The 20,635-nt window shown below is 47.0% G+C and overlaps 1 protein-coding gene across 2 annotated transcripts in view; it reads left to right on the forward strand.

Annotated features, from left to right (window-relative positions):
* The first annotated feature begins 137 nt into the window (after nucleotides 1-137).
* Nucleotides 138-20,635, forward strand: part of mtpap (mitochondrial poly(A) polymerase) — a 32,093-nt gene continuing 11,595 nt past the window's right edge. The window contains exons 1-7 of one of the 2 annotated variants that reach the window (XM_071415160.1): nucleotides 138-309; nucleotides 7,638-7,804; nucleotides 7,918-8,151; nucleotides 8,685-8,909; nucleotides 14,505-14,716; nucleotides 17,199-17,253; nucleotides 17,374-17,425. In XM_071415160.1, the coding sequence (XP_071271261.1) occupies nucleotides 162-309; nucleotides 7,638-7,804; nucleotides 7,918-8,151; nucleotides 8,685-8,909; nucleotides 14,505-14,716; nucleotides 17,199-17,253; nucleotides 17,374-17,425 (1,093 nt within the window). In that variant the 5' untranslated portion in view covers nucleotides 138-161. Of the gene's footprint in view, nucleotides 310-7,637; nucleotides 7,805-7,917; nucleotides 8,152-8,684; nucleotides 8,910-14,504; nucleotides 14,717-17,198; nucleotides 17,426-20,635 lie in introns of both variants that reach the window. The other variant, XM_071415158.1, reaches the window with a different exon arrangement.

Consider the following 20,635-nt stretch of genomic DNA (forward strand, 5'->3'; position numbering starts at 1 on the left):
CCATACACTCGTTTCAATCAATTGATCACTTTGGTCTTGCAAATATAGGAAAAACGCTAAACTCATGTTTGACGCTGATTGAGCTTTGATTTTTGGCAGGTTTCGGATGCCATAGAACATACAGCACACGCATGCGCTTTTACGGCAGTCTCAGTGCAGCGATGGCGTCTTCCATTGCGGTGTGTAGGTTGCATATGAGGGGCAGACTCTCTAAATGCTTTAAAAAAGTAGATTCATGTTTTCAAAGAAAGTTCGGAACTAATACTGCTGCTACGAAGACCGATGCACCCAATAAGAAATATAAAATCGGTAGGTTTCTCATCCACCGAGCACACACACAACATAGCTGTAGCCACATGACTTGTAACGTTAGATTGCTGACGTTGCTACCTAGCTAAATGTGACCGACCGGCTCAAATAGGTCTTATGTAGCAACATTTGCATTTTATGTATTTGTTTACATTGGATAAAGTAGAGACTCAGAGCTACAAAATGGTGTATCATCATTTTTGAGGAACAATGGTTAAGTAATTCTGCTTTGAAAGTTGATAAACTTGTTATCTCACTTTTGAGAAAATGGCCTTTAGAATGTTTTGGTACCTAGTGAAGAGCTCTAATTTGTCTACACCCATTCAGCATTGTTCACACCCTCTTAAGCTTTAGCCCCACCCATCTCGTTTCGATCTCGGATCGTTCAGAGCGCACGCTCGACGCTCTGGCCGATGATTTGTTTACCTCTGGTAGACTGGACAATAGAACGAGTCAAAATTCACCCAAGGCTGAAAAATGGCTAAATAACTTTGGTTAAGCTGGAACACTAGCGTGAGGAGCTCAACGTTCCAAGGGCAAAGTGTATTTCGTGGCTAGCGTTTGATGACAAGGGAATACTGCCCGCCCATACATCATTAGAAAGAGGAGATTAAAATGCTGTCCAATTAAAAAAATTTAAAAGAATAATCCAAATATACACACTGTGAGATATTTGGCGAAATAGACAGACGTACCTATATTTCCCTACAGGAAACAATGGGAGGACCTCAGAGTTCCATGATTACATTTACATTTAAGTCATTTAGCAGACGCTCTTATCCAGAGCGACTTACAAATTGGTGCATTCACCTTATGACATCCAGTGGAACGGCCACTTTACAATAGTGCATCTAAATCTTTTAAGGGGGGGGGGAGTGAGAAGGATTACTTTATCCTATCCTAGGTATTCCTTAAAGAGGTGGGGTTTCAGGTGTCTCCGGAAGGTGGTGATTGACTCCGCTGTCCTGGCGTCGTGAGGGAGTTTGTTCCACCATTGGGGGGCCAGAGCAGCGAACAGTTTTGACTGGGCTGAGCGGGAACTGTACTTCCTCAGTGGTAGGGAGGCGAGCAGGCCAGAGGTGGATGAACGCAGTGCCCTTGTTTGGGTGTAGGGCCTGATCAGAGCCTGGAGGTACTGAGGTGCCGTTCGCCTCACAGCTCCGTAGGCAAGCACCATGGTCTTGTAGCGGATGCGAGCTTCAACTGGAAGCCAGTGGAGAGAGCGGAGGAGCGGGGTGACGTGAGAGAACTTGGGAAGGTTGAACACCAGACGGGCTGCGGCGTTCTGGATGAGTTGTAGGGGTTTAATGGCACAGGCAGGGAGCCCAGCCAACAGCGAGTTGCAGTAATCCAGACGGGAGATGACAAGTGCCTGGATTAGGACCTGCGCCGCTTCCTGTGTGAGGCAGGGTCGTACTCTGCGGATGTTGTAGAGCATGAACCTACAGGAACGGGCCACCGCCTTGATGTTGGTTGAGAACGACAGGGTGTTGTCCAGGATCACGCCAAGGTTCTTAGCGCTCTGGGAGGAGGACACAATGGAGTTGTCAACCGTGATGGCGAGATCATGGAACGGGCAGTCCTTCCCCGGGAGGAAGAGCAGCTCCGTCTTGCCGAGGTTCAGCTTGAGGTGGTGATCCGTCATCCACACTGATATGTCTGCCAGACATGCAGAGATGCGATTCGCCACCTGGTCATCAGAAGGGGGAAAGGAGAAGATTAGTTGTGTGTCGTCTGCATAGCAATGATAGGAGAGACCATGTGAGGTTATGACAGAGCCAAGTGACTTGGTGTATAGCGAGAATAGGAGAGGGCCTAGAACAGAGCCCTGGGGGACACCAGTGGTGAGAGCACGTGGTGAGGAGACAGATTCTCGCCACGCCACCTGGTAGGAGCGACCTGTCAGGTAGGACGCAATCCAAGCGTGGGCCGCGCCGGAGATGCCCAACTCGGAGAGGGTGGAGAGGAGGATCTGATGGTTCACAGTATCGAAGGCAGCCGATAGGTCTAGAAGGATGAGAGCAGAGGAGAGAGAGTTAGCTTTAGCAGTGCGGAGCGCCTCCGTGATACAGAGAAGAGCAGTCTCAGTTGAATGACTAGTCTTGAAACCTGACTGATTTGGATCAAGAAGGTCATTCTGAGAGAGATAGCGGGAGAGCTGGCCAAGGACGGCACGTTCAAGAGTTTTGGAGAGAAAAGAAAGAAGGGATACTGGTCTGTAGTTGTTGACATCGGAGGGATCGAGTGTAGGTTTTTTCAGAAGGGGTGCAACTCTCGCTCTCTTGAAGACGGAAGGGACGTAGCCAGCGGTCAGGGATGAGTTGATGAGCGAGGTGAGGTAAGGGAGAAGGTCTCCGGAAATGGTCTGGAGAAGAGAGGAGGGGATAGGGTCAAGCGGGCAGGTTGTTGGGCGGCCGGCCGTCACAAGACGCGAGATTTCATCTGGAGAGAGAGAGGAGAAAGAGGTCAGAGCACAGGGTGGGGCAGTGTGAGCAGAACCAGATTAATTTGTTGTTGTTTACATTTGAACTACAAACAACGTTTGCAGGTGTCATTGCCAACAATAGCAAAGCAGGCTTTGTGACGTAGAACAATAAGATGGGAATAGAACTTTCAGAAGGCGAGTTGGTTCCACCATGTTCAATAGAACTAATAGGAGCTGGCAGGGTGAAAATTGCCCTAAAATAAGGCCTGTTTTTTTTTTGCGTTACTTCAAAACTATGGCAAGCAGCTGGGACATATGTTAATATTGTGAAACTGGGCTCCACGGCGGATGCAATGAACTAGTTTTTATAAGAAAAAAGCATTGTTAAAAATGTCATGTGTCCAGCCTACATCTGGATAACATGAAAACAGCCTATTTCATTAAGTATTTTTGCTGACTTTACTGACACTGGCCGTATTCAACGGGTGTTGTGCGTTTGTAAATTCAGCAGTTATTCTGCACTCTGGCATACTCAGACTGAATTTACGAATGCACCAGAAATGGTTACTTGCGTAGTGGAGTCTTTTGTTAACACTTGTAGCTAGCTAGGTAAACAATGAACCTAGCTAGGTAAACAATGTGTAAGATCTATACACGTAACGTTATCTAGTGAAACAACAACCATGAACAGTGCCAAATCATGTCGTTACTACCCTGCATGAATCTGTTGGGAGCTAACCAACCAGGTTCAATGTTAGCTAGCTATCATTAGGCTCTAACTAGCCAAGCAAACAGCTCTGGGATACGAATAATAACATCATACACATACCGTTAGCTAGGGAGCCAGCCAGCTAACGTTAGCTAGCTAACAGTACACTTTAGCTTGAAATGAAATCACTTTCTTGCAAAATAGAAACGTGTAATATCTGAAAATGTGGCAAGCTCGACTATCTTACCCGTATACATCATCATGCATGATGGACGCATCTCCCTGTCACGGATGCCATGCCACGGTTTCCCTTAGTTTGAAGATGCAATCCGGATGACGGGTGTTTGCTCCATCTCTTTAGCTATTCTACTATAATTCCACTGATTTCAAAACTTGATCCTCCAGAAAGTGGAGATCAACACTTATGCAGCTCCACTACACAATACATTAAAAAAAGCCGCGTTCGCCAGGATTACCAACACAGACTGGCCAGCTCAAATAGACAGAAGCTTTCTATATGGCAGACCAATCTGAACTCCTCTCTTGACATGTCCAGCCCACTCATTATCTCAGCTAATCATGGCTAGTGGGAAGGTTGCTGACTTTTTCTGTGGCTTAACCAACTAGGCTCGTAATTTAACAATTGTATTCGTATTTACAGATGGCATACAAGTTTGTTATTAAGGCACATGAAAGTTCACATTTTCCCAGAAGGCATTTCTGGCAAAAAACGCATTCTGATAATACATTTAAAAAAAGTTTACTTTCAAATGGCTTTCCTGTGAAGTAGTGACCCGCGACATACGCCTGGTTTCCTGAAACGAATCACAAATGTCCATTAATTATAGTGAGCTGCCAGTTCTCCAAAGAGTGTCAATGGATAACTGCTTATCTCCAGCACAGACTCCCTTCCACTTGTCAGATCATGTAGCTAGAGCCATTGTCTCTTGCATGAAATCGACTAGCCCAATAAGCCTAACGTTAAACCAAGGACCTTAGCTACATGTTCTGTTTCGAGACGAATTGGTTCTGGCAGCCAAATAATCTATCTGAACGTGAATAGATTCTCAATTGCGGTACAGTTCTAGAAAAATAAAGCCCTCTACTTTCATATCACGACATACCTACTGTACAACACAGGAGGTTGGTGGCACCTTAATTGGGGAGGACGGGCTCCTGGTAATGGCTGGAGCGGAATGGTATCAAATGCAGTGCAGTCGGAGAGTATTCGGGCCCCTTGACTTTTATTACATTATAGCCTTATTCTAAAATGGTTTAAATAGTGTTTTCCATCATCAATCTACACACAATACCCCATAATGATGAAGCAAACCGTTTTTGAGGGGGCAAATCTATAAAAAATAAACATCACATTTACATAATTATTCAGACCCTTCACTCAGTACTTTGTTGAAGCACCTTTGGCAGCGATTACAGCCTCATCTTCTTGGGTATGATGCTACAAGCTTGGCACACCTGTATTTGGGGAGTTTCTACCATTCTTCTCTGCATTACTGCACAGCTATTTTCAGGTCTCCAGATATGTTCCATCGGGTTCAAGTCCGGGCTCTGGCTGGGCTCCTCAAGGACATTCAGAGACTTGTCCAAAGCCACTCCTGCATTGTTTTGGTTGTGTGCTTAGGGTCGTTGTCCAGTTGGAAGGTGAACCTTGCCCCAGTCTGAGGTCCTGAGCAGATTTTAATCAATGATCTCTGTACTTTGCTCCTTTCCCTCAATGCTGACTATTCTCCCTGCCGCTGAAAAATATCCCCACAGCATGATGCTGCCACCACCATGCTTCACCTTAGGGATGGTGCCAGGTTTCCTCCAGACATGCAGACATGATGCTTGGCATTCAGGCCAAATAGTTGAATCTTGGTTTCATCAGACCAGAGAATCTTCTTTCTCATTGTCTGAGAGTCCTTTAGGTGGCTTTTGGCAAACTCCAAGTGGGCTGTCATGTGCCTTTTACTGAGGAGTGGCTTTTGTCTGGCCACTACCATAAAGGCCTGATTGGTGGAGTGCTGCAGAGATGGTTGTCCTTCTGGAAGGTGCTCCCATTTCCACAGAGGAACTCTGGAGCTCTGTCAGAGTAACCATCGGGTTCTTGGTCACCTCCCTGACCAAGGCCATTCCCCACCGGGCGGCCAGCTCTAGGAAGAGTTTTGGTGGTTCAAAACTTCTTCAATTTAAGAATGATGGAGGCCACTGTGTTCTTGTTGACCTTCAATGTTGCAGAAATGTTTTGGTACCCTTCCTCAGATCTGTGCCTCGACACAATCCTGTCTCGGAGCTCTACGGACAATTCCTTCCACCGCATGGCTTGGTTTTTGCTCTGATATGCACTGTCAACTGTGGGACCTTATATAGACAGGTGTGTGCCTTTCCAAATCATGTCTAATCAATTGAATTTACCACAGGTGGACTCCATTCAAGTTGTAGAAACATCTCAAGGATGATCAATGGAAACAGGATGCACCTGAGATCAATTTTGAGGATCTGAATACTGACAGTACCAGTCAAAAATGTTGACACACCTACTCCTAAGTGTTTTTGTTTATTTGTACTATTTTCTACTCTGTAGAATAATAGTGAAGACATCAAAACAATGAAATAACACATATGGAATCATGTAGTAACCAAAAAAGTAGCCACCCTTTCCCTTGACAGCTTGTTATTGGCGGGAACTGGAACATGCTGTCGTACACGCTGATCCAGAGCATCCCAAACATGCTAAATGAGTGACATGTCTGGTGAGTATGCAGGCCATGGAAGAACTGGGACATTTTCAGCTTCCAGGAATTGTGTAGAGATCCTTGCGACGTGGGGCCGTGCATTATCATGCTGAAACATGAGGTGATGGCAGCGGATTAATGGCACGACAATGGGCCTCAGGATCTGTCCGTAGCTTATGTCTGCCCATATCAATACACCGCCACCACCACGGGGCACTCTGTTCACAACGTTGACATCAGCAAACCGCTTGCCCACATGTTGTCTGCCATCTGCCTGGTACAGTTGAAACTGGGATTCATCAGTGAAGAGCACACTTCTCCAGCATGCCAGTGGCCATCAAAGGTGAGCGTTTGCCATCTGAAGTCGGTTACGACGCCAAACTACAGTCAGGTCAAGACCCTGGTGAGGATGACGAGCATGCAGATGAGCTTCCCTGAGGCGGTTTCTGACAATTTGTGCAGAAATTCTTTGGTTGTGCAACCCCACAGTTTCATCAGCTATCCAGGTGGCTGGTCTCAGACGGTCCCGCATGTGAAGAAGTTGGATATGGAGGTCCTGGGCTGGTGTGGTTACACGTGGTCTGTGGTTGTGAGGCTGGTTGGACGTACTGCCAAATTCTCTAAAACGACATTGGAGGTGGCTTATGGTAGAGAAATTAATATTAAATTCTCTGGCAACAGTTCTGGTGGACATTCCTGCAGTCAGCATGCCTATTGCCTGCTCCCTCAAAACTTGAGACATCTGTATCATTGTGTTGTGACAACTGCACATTTTAGAGTGGCCTTTTATTGTCCCCATCACATTGGGGACATTGTAATGATGTGTAATGATGCTGTTTAATCACCTTCTTGATATGCCACACCTGTCAGGTGGATGGATTATCTTGGCAAAGCAGAAATGCTCACTAACAGGGATGTAAACAAATTTGTTCACAAAATCTGAGAGAAATACGCTTTTTGTGTGCATGGAACATTTCTGGGATCTTTTATTTCGGCTCAAGAAACATGAGGACCAACAATTTGCATGTTGCATTTTATATATTTGTTCAGAATAATTAGCGCAGGTACTCCTCTTTCTAACGTCTGTTTTCCATTAACAAGCGCTGTAACATGGACATATGGCAGTGTGAGAACCTTAACCCTATAAAGGTAGTGTAGTAATCAAACATTTTTTGTTTTTTGAAAATGAATTATTGCTGATATGAAAGATGCATTCCTTATGTTTCCAAAACCGTTCAGAACGAGCGTCCGGGTTCTTTAATAAAACTCCCCCGGCCAGAACATACTGAAGGTAGCGTCTATGGATGTTATAAATTAACTTGCCATGATGTGACTCTTTGTTTTTGCCTTGTCTTTAGAATCATATGATGGCTAGATTGCGACATGGGGTTACGATTTCCAGACCAAAGCCAATGATATCATCTTGCTAAAGTATGTCTGTCTGTTTTCTTGGTTTTAGACTCAAAGGATAGAAACAAATCTTTTTACACAGTCCAAGAGGAGAAGATAGAGCAGGCAGAGAGATCTGTCCTTATCAGCTGCCCGGCCAAAACCAACGAGAAAAAGTTCCTCAACTATTTATCCAGACATGGAGATATCAACAAATGTTTCTTTTATGAAAGCTACGTAAGTATTTCAGTTGTGCTAAGATATGAGTCTACAAATAAACACTCCGAAATAAATAAATAAAAAGAAGATAACTGACTGTGCTGTCACTGTGCTCATGTTTGACCTTCCAGGGTACATATGCTGTGGTGGAGTTTTCCAACAAGGAGAGCCTCACATCACTCCACGAAGGGACGGCCATCCCCAGTATCAACCATGAAGCTACAGTGCCTTTCAAGTCCAGACTGCTTTCGCTCAGGAACGCTGGTCCTGTAGACATGTCCAATGGCCAGTCCGCCCCTCAGTGCCAACCACAGACCACCATACACATTAACGACCTCATACAGAGACTGTCCAAAGAAGACAGTGTAGGTCTACATGGCCTGGTTTCAAATACTAGCTAAACGACTGAAGTTGTCTGTCTGAATAAAGATTAGCATAGAAACATACAGTACCAGTCAAAAGTTTGGACACACCTACTCATTCAAGGGTTTTTCTTTATTTTTTTCTATTTTCTACATTGTAGAATAATAGTGAACACATCAAAACTATGAAATAACACATATGGAATCATGTAGTAACCAAAAAAAGTGGTACTACAAACATATCAAAATATATTTTATATGCTTCAAAGTAGCCAGTCTTTGCCTTGATGACAATGTAGAAAATAGTCCCCAAAAATTAAGAAAAACCCCTGAATGAGTAGGTGTCCACATTTTTGACTGGCACTGTATGTCTCAGGGACAACGTGTAGGTATTGTTAGCTTTTGTGATAATTGTTTCCAAGATATTCAACTATATTGTTGGTTAACAAGGATCTCCAGATAACCCTGGCTTTAGGCTTAATATTGAACACACAAATAATAACACTGTTTTGGTGTTCTCTCTTTCTTTATCTCAGATAGACCAACAAATCTCCTCCCTTACAGAGACGTACCAGCTGACGGAAGAGAACGTCTGCCTGCGCTTCCTGGTCTGCTCCCTTCTAAAGGACATAGCTGCTGCATATTTCCCAGAATGCACCATTCGGCCCTTTGGCTCCTCCGTGAACGGCTTCGGGAAGCTGGGCTGTGACCTAGACATGTTTCTGGACCTGGACGGCATCAGTGGAAGAAATCTGAAAAGGGTGAGGATGAGGACTAGAAACCACATCAGTCCCGTTCAGTAGGGCACACCGTAGCAAAAGGCCTGTCAACGGGGGAAAAAATATCTGTTTTGTTATTGGACAAGCTTAGGTAGGAATCTACGAGAAAAACACATCAGGGCTGTTTCCCAAAAGCTTCGTAGCGCTGAAATTAGATCATATAAGCAATGGAGGAAAGATTATGTTAGTGCTACAAAGCTTCCGGGAATCTACAAGTGATTATCCCTTAACTTTTTATCATGGTTCTTAGATGACAATTTTGGCCCAGGGTTGTTTTCATACCATAAAACCGCTGTAGAGAGATTTATCTCTGGTTTTCTGCCTCATACCTTCTCCTTTTTTATTAGATTGCCTTTGTTTACATCTATCTTTACAGTAACTCGTGTAAGATAGGACGTCAAGAACCTTGTTAATCAGACCCTTACTGTTGTTGAGCTGTAGAACATTTGTTCAAAGAGACAGGGGGGACTTCCTGTAGCAGTTTTTTCTACATTGACATTATAGTGTGGGAAAGGCCCACTAAGGCCTTTATCAGTGCTTCTCTCTCGTGCACTCCCTCACACACACACACAAACACACACACACACACACACACACACACTGGGTAAACATTCCGCTAAGAAGGACCTTAGGGAAGTGAGAGATGTGTACAATGCTACAAATCACCATTTCCTCACCTGTAGTCGAGGCTGTTCAGTAGAAACAGAAGACCGTTGTGCGTAATGAGAGTTTGCAGAGCTTGTCAAAGCTCTGTCTTCTATGTGAATGTTGAGTGTCAATCTGACTTGCAAAGATTGACTTGGTTATATAAGATTGAAATGATGCACTTTTCTCTATGTATGGTAGGGTTTAATAGCGGGAACCGGGTTACCGAGATTTTACACCCAAGCCCGTTCTCATTTCCCGAGATAAATAATGTTGAGAAACCGGTATTATTTGTCTAAGTCTGGCTTATCTAAGGCCTTCTCTGCTCTTCTATCTGCATGATCAATCATCAACGCTCAGTGTGAGTGTGTGCTGATGTAGCCTACCTTAGGCCTATTTACTTAAGTCGCCATAAATGGAAAGGGCTGGGTGCGACAGCTTCTCCTACCATGCCACCACGCCATTGCATCAGATCAGCACAGAAAAAAAGAATCCATTGAATATGTCACAACTGGTGAGATGATATGCAGAGAGAGAAGGGGAATTTAGCCGAGATGCAAAAATGCTAAATATGCACATGCGACGTAGCCAATCAACTCTGGCTTCATTCATACATTAGACCAGTCATCACAACACTAGCAGCCTACCATATTTACTCAACATAAAGTCCCCAGTAGAAGGGCAGAGCAATTTGTGACTTTTGGTAATCAGTGGCTGTATTGGGACCGAGTGGCGCAGCAGTCTTAAGGCACTGCATCGCAGTGCTATAGGCGTCACTACAGACCCCGGTTTGATCCCGTGCTGTATCACAACCCGGCCGTGATCGCGAGTTCCATAGGGCGACGCACAGTTGGCCCAGCGTCGTCCGGGTTAGGGGAGGGTTTGGCCGGTGTAGGCCGTCTTTGTAAATAAGAATTTGTTCTTAACTGACTTGCCTAGTTAAATAAAGGTTAAATAAAATATAAAAATTGGAGGGGGAGTGGTTTTATCTATTTTCTGAGTGTATATAACCAGCTCCTCAGTCTCCATCTCAGTGTGCTTCATTCTATAGCTAGAGGACTCCTGATATCTCCAGGAGGGATAAATACTTTTTTTTTTTAAATATATACTTATCTGTCGTGGTCTAGTACTGTCTTTTTGCTAGCTAGGACCCTCTACTTTAAGTGCTGCCTGTTTTCCCAGTAGCCTACTTGGTGTGTGAACTGCTGACTGATATGCAGAAGTTGTTGACACATCAACCAGGATCAAGGGGCAGGGCAATATGTGACTTGTTTTGGTAGTCAGTGGCTGTATTGGGAGGGGAGGGGTTTCACCTCTCCTAGGCAATCAGCAATTACTACAGGGAGTTGTGCTCTCCACCTCTGCTAGGCAATTAGCAATTATTGTCAGTTCTTCAGTCTCCCCTGGTTTCTCAGCAGCAGCTGTAAGCGGCGGTTTTGTCGCATAACTAGGACCGTTGCCGAAACGACAGTTCTGAGTTCTGCGGGGAAGGAAAGAGAGGAGGGCTTCACATCACTCTCTTGAGTATCTTACCTAGTTATTTACAGATCATCTCATTTTGTAGCTTTGTCAACTATATGTGTGTTTTCTATACCTGTTCACACCTCTCCCTGTAGGCGTTAGACGCTCCCCACCCCTGGTCTGCAACCCTTTAATTTAGTGTACCCTGCGCGCACATCCCATGTGGAATTCCGGGTCTCTGGCTGCGTTTGGAACTGCTGGTCTGCGGTCAAGAACACTGAGTTAATCTCAGCCTTTGCTACCCATCAGTCCCTTGACTTTTTGGCCCTGACTGAGACAGGGATCACCCCAGAGAACTCTGCTGCTCCAGCTGCTCTTTCTTCTAGCTATGTTTTCTCTCATAGTCTGAGAGAATCTGGTCATCGTGGTCTAATTTTCTCCTAAGTGGAGATTTTCTCTTTTCTACCTGTCCATCTCCTCATTTGAATGCCATGCCGTCACTGTCATTTGTCCACTCAAGCTTAACATTATTGTCATCTATCACCCACCAGGTGCCCTGGGAGAGTTCCTCAAGTTCCCCTTGACACCTTGATAATCTAATTTCCAAACGATGGCTCACCGCTCTTCGTACTTGGCTCACCGCTCTTCGTACTTGGCTCACCGCTCTTCGTACTTGGCTCACCGCTCTTCGTACTTGGCTCACCGCTCTTCGTACTTGGCTCACCGCTCTTCGTACTTGGCTCACCGCTCTTCGTACTTTTCTGTCTCCCTTTCCTCCAGCCCCTACTCAGATGGTCATGCACCTAAATCATTCCTCCAGCCCCTACCTAGATGGCCATTCTACTAAATCATTCCCTCTCCTGATTCTGCCTTTTCAAACCTACTTTCCTCCCTTTCCGCATCCTATGACTCGCACTGTCCCCTTTTCTCCAGTCCGGCCCGCCCTCCCTCCTGCTCCGTGGCTGAATGACTCATTGTGAGCTTACAGAACAGGACTGTGGGCAGCTGAGCGAAAATGGAGGAAAACTTCTGGAGGACCTATCATCCTTTCCCTCCCTCCTTTCTACCTTCTCTTCCTCTGTATCTGCTGCTAAAGCCACTTTCTACCACTCTACATTTCAAGCTTCTGCCTCTAACCCTAGGAAACTCTTTTCCACCTTCTCCCTCCCTCTCTGCCTACAACTTTTTCAACCACTTTTAGAAAAAGGTTGACGACATCGGCTACTCCACTGGTCTCTCACACAGAACTACCCTACACCTTGACCTCTCTCTCCAGATGACATCCTGCAACTAGTGAGGTCTGGCCGCCCGACAACCTGCCCGCTCGACTCATCCCCTCCTCCCTTCTCCAGACCATCTCTGGAGACCTTCTCCCAGTCATCCCTTCTCTCCTAAACTCATCCCTGACCACTGGCTGCATCCTCTCTGACTTCAAAATGGCCCGAGTTGCTCATCTCTTCAAGAAACCAACACCAACCTGTATCCCCTTTCTTTCCAAAACACGTGCTGTCTCTGATCAACCTTCTCGTTATCGCTCTCAGAACGATCTTGACCCTAACCAGTCAGGTTTCAAGATGGGTCACCCAACTGAGACTACTCTCCACACTGCCAAAGCTGAGTCTCTCCTCTGTTCATCCTCCTAGACCTATCCGCTGCCTTCGACACCGTGAACCGTCAGATCCTCCTCTCCACCCTCTCAGGGCTCGGTGTCTCAGGCTCTGCACACTCTTGGATTGCATCTTATCTGGCAGGCCGCTCCTACCAGGTGATGTGGAGAGGATCTGTGTCTGCACCACGTACTCTCACTACTGGTGTCACCCAGGGCTCAGTTCTAGGCCCTCTCCTCTTCTCTCTACACCAAGTCACTCGGTCATATCCTCACATGGTCTCTCCTATCATTGCTATGCGGATGACACTCGACTACTTTTCTCCTTCCCTCCCTTCTGACACCCAGGTGGCGACACGCATCTCTCTGTGCCCGGCAGATATCTCAACTTGGATGTTGGCCCATCACGTCAAGCTCAACCTCGACAAGATGGAACTGCTCTTACTCCCGGGGAAGGCCTGCTCGCTCCAAGACCTCTCCATCACGGTTGACAACTCCACAGTGTCACCCTCCCAGAGTGCAAAGAACCTTGGCGTGACTCTGGACAACACCCTGTCATTCTCTGCAAACATCAAAGCAGTGACTCGCTCCTGCAGGTTCATGCTCTACAACATCCATAGAGTACGACCCTACCTCATACAGGAAGCGACCTAATCCAGGCACTTGTCCTCTCCCGTCTGGACTACTACAACTCTCTGTTGGCTGGGCTCCCTGCTTTTGCCATCCAACCCCTACAACTTCAGAATGCAGCAGCCAGCCTGGTTTTCAACCTTCCCAAGTTCTCTCATGCACTCTGCTTCTCAGCACACTCCACTGGCTTCTAGTTGAAGCTCGCATCCACTACAAGACCGTGGTGCTTACTTACGGAACCCTACCTTCAGGCTCAGCTCAGTCAAAGCTGTTCTTTGTCCTGGCACCCCTATGGTGGAACCAGCTTCCTCCTGAAGCTAGGACAGCAGAGTCCCTTCCCATCTATCGAGAACGTCTGAAACCCTACCTCTTCAAACAGTATTTTAAATAATCCTCCTCCTCACCTCGACCATTCCCCCCCTAGCTCTGACTCTACGGACAGCTACGTTATCGAGGGAAAAATGTGCTTTCTATGTGTTGTCCCACCTAGCTATCTTAAGATGAATGCACTAACTGTAAGTCGCTCTGGATAAGAGCGTCTGCTAAATGACTAAATTTGCAAAACGTCCCTTAGGCTACTTCCATGGCTTCTATAAATGTAATTGCTTACTATATGTGCAGGCTACACATGACCTCTGGACGCGGTTAAGGTAGACAATTCCCTGTGACAGTCACCACAATAAGCGGGATATCATGAAGTCAAACCTGCCATCACCTTCCCAAACTCCCCCGATAGCCAGGTGCAAGGGGAGAGAGAGAAGTGTCAACAAGCTGTCTGACATTTTCCAGTCAACGGTAGGGTAAAGCGAATGTAATGTTTACTAGACCTATAGTAATATTTTACCGGTCGGCCAACAGTTCTTTATAGGCTACATCAACGAAACGGTGTGGTGACTTTGAGAGAACTTTGATTAAATTGCAACGAATATAACAAGAAATGTTAGATTAATGTATATATATTTCTCCATTAACAGTGGTATAATCCTGTCAGATTTTTTCCCCCGCTGGCATTATATGCTTTTTAATAGAACGGGAATACCGGGATGCCTTGTAGATTCTCTGGGAGAATATTAAACCGTTATGTGTGGGCAGGCACATGCAATTGTTAGTGTCTATGTCGTCCATACATTTTTTTTTCAGCCTTGGCCTGCCATCTTCACTCACAAAACTCACTGTAACCCTATGAATTTTAACACTGTTTCAGTAATGAAAAATGTAATGTCCCATCTGCCCAGCCAAAAGCAGGGCTCTCCTTGGAGTACCAGACAAAGAGGTCTGCGTCTGAGCGGGCGGGTACCCAGAGTATCCTGTCTGTGATCGGGGAGTGTGTAGACCAGTTTGGTCCTGGCTGTGTCGGGGTGCAGAAGATCCTCCAGGCTCGCTGTCCCCTGGTCCGATTCGCCCACCAACCATCAGGGTTCCAGTGTGACCTCACGGCTAACAATAGGTAACACGCACGGTCACAGATCAAACTTTTTTTTTTGTTGGTTTAATCAGTCTCAAACAGAAGTTGGTTTACATCCATTGTGGTTAATCATCAGTGTGATTTAAATTAGAACAACTTTTATGATGCTTAACCAGTGCTTTTTAAACAATTGTGACTCATGAAAGCATACTTCTGCCTGCCTCGATGCGATTTTGAATTGTTAATCTTTAAAGTTCACCTTTTCACAGAACTATTAGTCACCTTTTTTAAATGGCATTTAGCCCTCATGCTTTATTGGAACTCTCTAACGTGTTAGTTTCTCGTTGCCCTTAATCTACTGGCGTTGCACAAACGAGACAGAAACTGAAGTTATGTAGAAACTGCTCTGTATGCTGGTTCCAAGCTGGCTAGACCAAAACTGGTCGGGCACCAGAGAGGGAGGGGGGGAAAGAGGGAACAGTGGTGGTTTGTGTCCTGAAACTAGTCAGGCACCAATGAGAGAGAGAGAGCGAGAGAGAGAGGGCACCAGGGAGGGAGGGAGGGGGGAGAGAGGGCACCAATGAGGGGGGGAGAGAGGGCACCAATGAGGGGGGGAGAGAGGGCACCAATGAGGGGGGGGGGACCAATGAGGGGGGGAGAGAGGGCACCAATGAGGGGGGAGAGAGGGCACCAATGAGGGGGCACCAATGAGGGGGGGAGAGAGGGCACCAATGAGGGGGAGGGAGAGAGAGAGAGAGAGAGAGGGCACCAATGAGGGAGGGGGAGAGAGAGAGGGCACCAATGAGAGAGGGAGAGGGCACCAATGGGGGAGAGAGGGAGAGGGCACCAATGAGTGGGGGGGAGAAAGAGAGAGGGCACCAATGAGTGGGGGGGAGAAAGGGCACCAATGAGTGGTGGGGAGAGAGAGGGCACCAATGAGTGGTGGGTAGAGAGAGGGCACCAATGAGTGAGTGGGTGGGAGAGAGAGGGCACCAATGAGTGAGGGGGGGGGAGAGAGAGGGCACCAATGAGTGAGGCGGGAGAGAGAGGGCACCAATGAGGGAGGCGGGAGAGAGAGAGGCCACCAATGAGGGAGGGGGAGAGAGAGAGAGGCCACCAATGAGGGAGGGGGAGAGAGAGAGAGAGGGCACCAATGAGGGAGGGGGGAGAGAGAGAGAGGGCACCAATGAGGGAGGGGGAGAGAGGGCACCAATGAGGGAGGGGGAGAGAGGGCACCAATGAGGGAGGGGGAGAGAGGGCACCAATGAGGGAGGGGGAGAGAGAGAGAGGGCACCAATGAGGGAGGGGGAGAGAGAGAGAGGGCACCAATGAGGGAGGGGGAGAGAGAGAGGGCACCAATGAGGGAGGGGGAGAGAGAGAGGGCACCAATGAGGGAGGGGGAGAGAGAGAGGGCACCAATGAGGGAGGGGGAGAGAGAGAGGGCACCAATGAGGGAGGGGGAGAGAGAGAGGGCACCAATGAGGGAGGGGGAGAGAGAGAGGGCACCAATGAGTGGGGAGGGGGAGAGAGGGCACCAATGAGTGGGGAGGGGGAGAGAGGGCACCAATGAGCGAGTGGGGAGGGAGAGAGAGGGCACCAATGAGCGAGTGGGGAGGGAGAGAGAGGGCACCAATGAGGGAGGGAGAGAGAGAGAGGGCACCAATGAGGGAGGGAGAGAGAGAGAGGGCACCAATGAGAGAGAGAGAGAGGGCACCAATGAGAGAGAGAGAGAGAGAGAGAGAGAGAGGGCACCAATGAGAGAGAGAGAGAGAGAGGGCACCAATGAGAGAGAGAGAGGGCACCAATGAGAGAGAGAGAGGGCACCAATGAGAGAGAGAGAGGGCACCAATGAGAGAGAGAGAGGGCACCAATGAGAGAGAGAGAGGGCACCAATGAGAGAGAGAGAGGGCACCAATGAGTGGGGGAGCGAGAGAGAGAGAGGGCACCAATGAGTGGGGGAGCGAGAGAGAGAGGGCACCAATGAGTGGGGGAGAGAGAGTGCAAAAGGGAGATTGCTTGTTGTTTCACTTCTCTTGGTCCGACGGATACTGTGGTTAGCCTGAGAGTGAAGCAACCACATACACACCTGCTGATGTTCAGAAACAAACCCACCCATGCCTCACTTTATTAGGGAGTAGAGTAGAGCGGGTTTCTCAATGCTTATGTTAAATCATACAAGGGTGTGGTTATGCACGGTTTGTCATACGGAACCTTTCAAAATAGAGGGATGTTTTGGTACTAAGTGAGAATTGTAAAGTTCAGCTAAATGCTGCCCTCTGGAGGATAACTTCTGTAACCGTCATGGTTTCTAACATCAGATTGAGATGTTTTGTACAGAGAATATATCATATCAAACAAATGTATATCAGATCGAAAATACCATGTTATACATGTTATAAATTAAAATATTAGGAATGGTGATAGAAATTAATGTAAGAAAGATCAATTAAAAGGCGCAGACAGGGTCAAGTGTCTCATTTAATACGACTACTGTAGTCTTAACTGTCATTCTGTGTGTCCACAGGGTGGCGATGAAGAGCTCGGAGCTTCTGTACCTGTATGGAGGGCTGGACCGGCGGGTGCGTTGCCTGGTGTTCAGTGTCCGGTGCTGGGCTCGGGCCCACAGTATCACCAGCAGCATATCTGGAGCCTGGATCTCAAACTTCTCTCTCACTGTCATGGTCCTCTTCTTCCTCCAGAGGAGGACTATTCCTATACTACCCACCCTGGACCACCTCAAGGAACTAGCAGGTATCTTACAATGGAGCACTGTGACAATTTAATTTAACAATCAATACTATCGGTATCTCACCTCCAAAGAGCTAGCAAGTAGTAGTCTGTGGTTGTGCATTGTTACACTTTCTAGTTGTATTCAGAAAGGTAGAAATTGACATTCAGCAGGTAGCAATGGACCACTGAGCGAGTGGCAATTGGGTTATTAAATTATTATTTATTTAATTGCAATCAATTGATTGTTGAGCCTCGTTGTCAACAAATATCTGTGTTGGTGTAGTGCAGTGATGCTCATACTCCTGCTTCCCTTGTCACCTTGGCTCTCAGATAATTGCATTCCTCCCTCCATCTACCTTAGCCTAGATAGAGACACTATCCCAGGCAGCATCACATAGTGCTTACAGCACTATAAAGGCCCCATCACTCTGGCAGGGGCCAAGACCCTCCCAGCATTGGGCATCTATTTAAGCACGCACGCGCGCGCATAGCAAATTCATACACACCACCGGCCTCTGACCCTCGGCTGACACGGTCAAGAAGATTGGTACCAAGGCTCTGATGGAGAGCCAAGCTTGATCAGAAATCTTTATTTTCCTCTTTTTTCTCTGTTTTCCCTCTTCTTTCTCTCGATTGTAATTGCTCTCTTTGACCTCTCTTTCTCCTTTTTTTGATCTCTATCCATCCCACTCTCTCTTCAGTTTTCTGAGTGACAACATTCATATTTTAAGGCCCTATAAAATCTGCGTTGTGGAGGGAATAACGTAATCCAGACGTTAATCCAAGATGGCGTAGCAGTCGGACATGTGTTTGCGTTGTCTTGTCCCATATAAAGAGTCGGTTTCGTGGTTTTTATTCATATATATTTTTAATCTCACTTTCCACCTACGATCTAAATATACATTCCTCTAACCCGCCTCACCCAATGTGGTACGTATCTGCTATTTTTATAAGTTATAACTGGAACCTCCATCAGAAGCTAGCCAGCTAACTAGCTAGTAGTCATTGTTAGCCACGGCTAGCGGTCTTCACCTTTTAGCTCAGACACCAGCCAACTTTAGCTCGGTCAATACCTGCCAGTCTGCACAGCGCGATATCAACCCAGAGCATATCGGACTGCTTTTCTCCACCACATCACCGGATTCCTGCCGCAAGCTCTGGGCCATTACACCGGATCATCGCAGCTAGCTAGCTGCAACTGACTAGCTACTGCTGGCTAACGCCTCTGTCCCGAAGCAAGCACCAGTTAGCCTTCTCCCGGTTAGCTGAAGAGGTGTACCCGCTAATTCGTGGGCTACAATACCTCTTTTGCCAATTGGCCTGGACCCTTTATTGCCGACACGGAGCCCTGCCGATCCATCACGACTGGTCTGCCGACGTAATCGTCCGATGTGGTTTCAACAGGCTTTCCCGTTGCGATGTCGCCGAAGACCCATCTGCTAGCCCCGGCCCGCTAGCTTTCTGAACGCCGTGCGTCCCGCTCGCCTAGCATACTAGCAACTACCGAACGGCTCCCTGACTCATCTATTGCTGCTCATTGGACCCTATGATCACTCGGCTACACATGCATCTCTCTCTAATGTCAATATGCCTTGTCTTCTGCTGGTTCGGTTAGTTATTACGGTTTTATTTCACTGTAGAGCCCCTAGTGCAGCTCAACATGCCTTAGATAACTATTTAGTCACACACCCCACACATGGGGAGACCTCATCTGGCTTAACTGGTGTCTCCAGAAATCCAAGCTCTCTCATCGTCACTCAATGCCTAGGTTTACCCCCACTGTACTCACATCCTACCATACCTTTGTCTGTACATTATGCCCTGAATCTATTCTACCGTGCCCAGAAATCTGCTCCTTTTATTCTGTTCCCAACGCACTAGACGACCAGTTCTTATAGCCTTCAGCCGTACCCTTATCCTACTCCTCCTCTGGTGATGTAGAGGTTAACCCAGGCCCCCAGCTTTACACCTATTCCCCAGGCGCTCTCATTTTTTGACTTCTGTAACCGTAAAAGCCTTGGTTTCATGCATGTTAACATCAGAAGCCTCCCCCCTAAGTTTGTTTTATTCACTGCTTTAGCACACTCTGCCAACCCTGATGTCCTAGCCATGTCTGAATCCTGGCTTAGGAAGGCCACCATAAATTCTGAAATGTCCATCCTCAACTACAACATTTTCCGTCAAGATAGAACTGCCAAAGGGGGCGGAGTTGCAATCTACTGCATCGATAGTCAGCAGAGGTCTGTCATACTATCCAGGTCTGTGCCCAAACAGTTTGAGCTTCTACTTTTAAAAATATACCTTTTTCAGAAATAAGTCTCTCACTGTTACCGCTTGTTATAGACCACCCCTCAGCCCCTAGCTGTGCCCTGGACACTATGTGAATTGATTGCCCCCCCATCCATCTTTAGAGTTCATACTGTTAGGTGACCTAAACTGGGATATGCTAAGCACCCCGGCCATCCTACAATCTAAGCTAGATGCCCTCAATCTCCCACAAATGATCAAGGTACCTACCAGGTACAACCCTAAATCCGTAAACATGGGCACCCTCTTAGATATCATCCTGACCAACCTGCCCTCTAAATACACCTCTGCTGTCTTCAACCAGGATCTCAGTGATCACTGCCTCATTGCCTGCGTCCGTAATGGGCCCGCGGTCAAACGACCACCCCTAATCACTGTCAAACGCTCCCTAAAATACTTCAGCGAGCAGGCCTTTCTAATCGACCTGGCCCGGGTATCCTGGAAGGATATTGACCTCATCCCGTCAGTAGAGGATGCCTGGTTGTTCTTTAAAAGTGCTTTCCTCACCATCTTAAATAAGAATGCCCCATTCCAAAAATGTAGAACTAAGAACAGATATAGCCCTTGGTTCACTTCAGACTTGAGTGCCCTTGACCAGCACAAAAACATCCTGTGGGGTACTGCATTGGCATCGAATAGCCCCCGCGATATGCAACTTTTCAAGTCAGGAAACAATATACACAGTCATTTAGGAAAGCTAAGGCTTGCTTTTTCAAACAGAAATGTGCATCCTGTAACACAAACTCCCAAAATTTCTGGGACACTGAAGTCCATGGAGAATAAGAGCACCTCCTCCCAGCTGCCCACTGCACTGAGGCTAGGAAACACTGTCACCACCAATAAATCCGCGATAATCAAGAATTTCAATAAGTATTTTTCTACGACTGGCCATGCTTTCCACCTGGTTACCGCTACTCCGGCCAA

The sequence above is a fragment of the Salvelinus alpinus genome, chromosome 8, assembly GCF_045679555.1.
Source record: "Salvelinus alpinus chromosome 8, SLU_Salpinus.1, whole genome shotgun sequence".
NCBI lineage: Eukaryota > Metazoa > Chordata > Actinopteri > Salmoniformes > Salmonidae > Salvelinus > Salvelinus alpinus.